General features: G+C 30.8%; 1 protein-coding gene across 1 annotated transcript in view; it reads left to right on the plus strand.

The window, feature by feature from the left end:
• Positions 1-5,573, plus strand: part of LOC105448021 (dynein heavy chain 12, axonemal-like) — a 61,795-nt gene that overhangs the window by 51,927 nt on the left and 4,295 nt on the right. The window contains exon 10 of the mRNA XM_011686380.1: positions 762-923. Coding sequence (XP_011684682.1) covers positions 762-923 — 162 coding nt within the window. The remainder of the gene's footprint in view (positions 1-761; positions 924-5,573) is intronic.

A 5,573-nucleotide genomic window follows, 5' to 3' on the forward strand; every position in this document is an offset into this window, starting at 1 on the left:
TCCGATCTGTAATTTCTTAATTTTTTCCTGTTTTTGGTACAAAACACACCAGAGCCAGATGCATTAGCATGTGTGTTTTAATCGTGGAAAAGAAAATTTTATTCTATGCAATTAATACGAAGTATTTTGTATCCAACAAAAATGGTATTTTTGTCGATAAAACAGATGGCTTTAGCATCCTCTTAACGGTCCATCCTGATACTCAATTGTTTATATACGTCGTCTTGAAATATACGTTCTTCCAAATATATAGGTATATTAGTTATATGCAATAAAGATTATCATATGCTTTGGTAGTCTAATTGGTAGGACATCCACCCACAAGGAGAGTAAGGAGGTCCAGGTTCAAATCTCGGCTGAGATAATATTTTTCGCAATAAGTTATTTTCACAGGATTTAATAGATGTTTTAAGAGCATCGATTTATTAGATTGCCGTTGGCAATTTAGTTGTAATATTATGTACTTTTAGTTTTTAGCTGCGTTGAAAGTTCGACGATTATTCAGAGCGCGGTTTACTTGAACCGATAAAATGTAAGATTCACACAGTATAATATTGTCGAGCACCAAGATCCGTTTGGATCGTATTGGTGTTTATCTCCTTTTAATTTAAATGTGAATATACATAATCATAATTTTATGAAGAAATTTATTTCTCTAATTTGTCAACTTTTTCTTCAAATTGAAACTTTTTGCTGTTTTTGTTCAATATGTGTATAATAACTTAATCATTTACAACAATTGACATTTTCCTTAATTGCAGGTTCAAATGCAATGGATGTATTTGCTTCCAATTTTTTCAAGTAAAGACATTGTAGCGCAGCTTCCTGATGAAGAAATTTTGTTTATCCAGGTTGATATAACATTTCGCAAAGCAATGCAGAGAGTTTCGAAGGATTCTCGTGTTTGCCAGACTGCTGGTTCTGTATGTACTATTCACATTAAATAAACGCAAAAATTACATTCTTAAGGCTTTCGGATATTCTCTTTAAAAGTGTTAACAGATTTACGGATTTTCTCCGTGTTTTGATACATTCTTAATGTTGTGCCATTAAGCATAACTTTAAGAATGTATTAAGATATGGAGAAAACCTGTAAAGGACTACGCACAAAACTTATGGAAAAGTGCTTTCGATCGAATTGACTGAATTTTTGATATGTTGTAGTTCTCGTCATTCTGAAATGGGCACAACTCGATCCTATAGGTAGTTTCATAGATATAGGCAGTCAAAGTGTCTTCTGCCAAAAAAGCGATATGCCGCACTACATTCGCGTCATTATCAACTCCTTAAAGCTTTGTTTCTAATATATATGAGTTAAATAGTTGCAATGATAGTAATTACAATAAATATAATTATTATAATAAATAATAAATATAATTATTATTATTATAATTATAATTAAAATTACGATCATAATTATAATTAAGCTCGTCTAAAGTCACACCATATCAATATGAAGGCTAACAGTATGGTTTCGAAAAGTAAAATGTTGGAACCATATATATTTTCCTGCTCTCAGAGTTACCTAGGATCGACGACGTGGCAGGCAACGTCGTTGATGTTAGAAAACGCTGAGAGCAAAAAAATACATATGGTAACCATATGTATTTACAGTAATATCTAATACTTCATTTTTTATCATTTTTGGTACATACAACATATGTTAATTAATCGATTAAATTTTTATGAGAGTAGACTTTATTCGATAATAACTGAATGCTTTTCAGTTCATTCGCTTTTGTCAATCTCTTATAAGAATTAGATAATGTATTATTATTACTATTTAGATAATGTTTCTAAATGATTACTGTGCTTACAATAAAGTTTAGTCAGAGCCGTTTAATTTGATATTATATTTATTAAGTCTATCTCTGTTAGTTTACGAAATAAAAAGAAGTGGTCACTTATACGAGAACACCCTATATATTATATTCTTATAGTATATTCTTTAAACCACACATCCAAAAAAATCACACTAACCACAATGTTGATCTGACAGACCGTTATTATGCTCCCACTAATTTTATAAGTTAATTATAATAATAGTAAAATTTATTGATCCCCTTAAGGTTACAACTATCATCAATTATATACATATATACATTTTACCTTATTCTAACTTATCCTCAACGACTTATTCTATCTTAACCTATCTTAATCTATTTTAACCTATTTGCTGACGCCTTTCTCCCTCTCTTCGGGACTTCCGTTTCCTCTTGCCTTTTTCCAAAACATATCTTTCCCTTTTGCGTCCCTTACTCTTTCTTTCTATTACCTCTATTTTCTCTCGCTCTCACTCATTCATTCCCCCCCCCTTCTCTCTCTCTCTCTCGCACGCACGCGCACACACACACACACACACACACACACACACACACACACACACACACACACACACACACGCACACGCACACGCACACGCACACGCACACGCACACGCACACGCACACGCACACGCACACACACCACTCACCCACTCTACTTTCTTTCTCACTCCACACTCCCCTCTCACCCATTCCTTCTCTCTTCCTCATCCTTAATCATCCTTTCCCTTTCCCTCTTTCTATCGCCCTCATCCACCATTTTTCCTCAAATTAATTATAATAAAAAATGTATGTTTTCTGAATACTTGTTGATAGGTAAAAGGAAAAATATGTTTTAATGTGAAAGTTAACAAAAATATCTCATATACCAAAGAAATAAAATATATTTAAATGATGGCAAATATACTTTATAAATTATTTACTTTAATTTAAAATGAATAAAAAATATTATTTTAATAATTGTCTTAAAATTAAATAGTTGACTAGCAAAAACAAAAGTGTAATTGATTAATAATATTATTAATGTTATTTAATTTTAAGAATTTATAAAGTATATTTGCCACCATTTATATTATAATCAATATATTTTATTTCTTTTATATTTATTATATAATCTTTCTTATATTATGCAAATTTTATATTTAAAGGAACTGTATGAACTTTTAAAAATTTTGTTGGCATACCAATTAAATAGTGCACATCTTTCGCCAATACTAAACAAATCGATGTCTCGCATTTTATGCGCATTTATATGCAGTTTTACGTTTTAATTTATAATGGCATAATGTGCATGTTACAGAAATTATAATGGCATAAAAAGCCATTTTTAGTCCTTTCTAATCTCAAAATATACAACACACCAGTAAATACAAGTTAATATGTGTAAATAAGACGTAGATTAAGAAATATATACATTCTCAATATTGCAAAAAAGTAACGCAAACCATAACACCGGTCTGTGAGACCGCTACAATTTTTCAAACATTTTATATTTTACACGTTTCCAGCGAATGACAATAAGACTACCACAGCATTTCGTAGGAACAGATAGCATATAAAGGTACTATGAGTTTAGAGTATCTCTTGTGAATATTAAGGGGGTATTTTAGTTAGAGGCCAAATTTTTATGCTATTTTTGCGAATTTAAAAAAAAAGTATAAATATTTGTCCCAACACCTGGTTTCTCAAAAGAGAGGCACAATAGTAAGGATGGTCGACAAGATCTTTTTCCTTTCACATCCTGAGTTCCATAAAAAAAAAATTCGAATTCATGGTGGATGTTCTGCTGAAGAACGATTACTCGCTTGATTTTATTTTCAAAACAATAAATTTTAGATTAAAACACTTAATTAACAATTATGCAATGCTAAAAAATGTTAGTGTGAGATTAAAACGGAATTAGTTCACATTATCATATATTAAAACAATTTCAGATAAATTTAGAAACGTTATTAATAATATTGACACCAAGTTGTCGTTTTTCAGTATGAATAAATTACAAAGATTTATCAAGGTCCGTAAAGATTCTCTCCCAAAGTTATTAAATAAGAACGTTGTATGCAAAATTAATTGTAACAATTGTGATGCTTCCTATGTCGGTCAGACATATAGACAACTAAAAACGAGAATAAAAGAACATAGAAATCATATTCGACAGAACACAACCAATCAATCTGTAATCACTGACCAAAGGATGCATCACAATCATGAATTCGATTGGAAACATATTGAGATCCTGGATGTTGAAAGAATTTTAAATAAAAGATTAATTTCGGAAATGATACATATACAATAACAACAAAATAGTTTAAACATGCAAACGGATATAGAGGGATTACATCAATTTTATATCTCTCTTTATTAATAACACATAAACATTGCTTGTGCCTTTCTATACAAATTAGTTTGACATTTGTCCTCGTTTGTTATTAAAATGTCACTTTTACTTGTGACTTCGGAAAGAACAGACGTGCTCTGGCCAGAATGATATACTTGAATTTAATTTTACAATTTTTTAATTCTTTTAATTTAATTTATTGTTTTAAACTTCATTCACGTGACTTATTGTGTACTGGACTTGACACCATGTGATATGCGGAAAGGTTTTACCCTGTGTTCGATCCTGAGGTGAGTTTCCTTAGCCGTTCTCATTTACGTATCTTTATAACCGAGATATTACATGATATATTACATACATAGTCTCCTATCCGGCCAATCAACCGGCTTTTGGGGGCTTTAATCATAAGAACTGTCATCTACGTTGGACAACCTCAGTTTCGAAAAACGGTGAATGACTTAAGTTTTTAAATGGTTTTTACACTGAAGATGGTTCAAACAGAGCCGAAATGTTTGTAAGAGTTTACGTATTTATAAGAGTTTATGTATTAGCTAAGTGAATTATATTTATTGTCTAATGCAAGCCGTTCATATATGTATTTGCGCACCATTTACCGCGCCGACTCCTAACAGCCCATTTTAAACACGATAAAGAAAGTATAAAGTTTTTTGGGACGGGGTTTTTTCCTATATATTTATACATATTTAAAGCATGTTTTAAAATATTTGTATTTAAAAATAACTATAAATAAGCGCTGTATACAATATGTACTGAGGTTGTGAAAAAAAAGATTGGTCCACGGTACCCATAATTCCGGCTGTTCTGCTCATTTAAAACAAAAAAATCAAAGAAATTCTTAATTAGTATGAGTTTGGTTATAGCTGGTACCAGAACATAAAAAAATACTAAAAATTTAAAAACTGACATTTTGAAAATTAAATTTAGATTTTTGCCTTTTTTCAACTTTAAATAGTTGTAAAAATTAAAAAAAAACATTTTGATTTGATCGAGATAGGGGCCTATAGCCACGCATATGCTGAAGATGTGTGCACAAGCCCGAATTAATTGGTCAATTGGTTTTCGAGATATTGTATCACAATTTGAAAAACGTGGTTTCGAGAATACGTGTTTAAAGTTTTTTGTATTACATGGATTGAGACCACTCTCTATCAAGTGCTATGGCCGATATTCATAAGTCAGTTTTTATTTCAAAGCCGTCTTAAGTAATGTCTTAAGATGCTAATACGACTCTGTTATTGGCTTGTAACATCTTAAGACTATACTTAAGACGATCTCAAATATAAGAATCGATTACGAGTACCGACCTATAACTTTGTTAATTTTACGAATCGGACTAAATCCTTTAATGCGAACATATTTTCTATATAAAATACTTGCAAAATATGTAAAAA

The sequence above is a fragment of the Wasmannia auropunctata genome, unplaced genomic scaffold, assembly GCF_000956235.1.
Source record: "Wasmannia auropunctata unplaced genomic scaffold, wasmannia.A_1.0 LD336090.1, whole genome shotgun sequence".
Classification (NCBI taxonomy): Eukaryota; Metazoa; Arthropoda; class Insecta; order Hymenoptera; family Formicidae; genus Wasmannia; species Wasmannia auropunctata.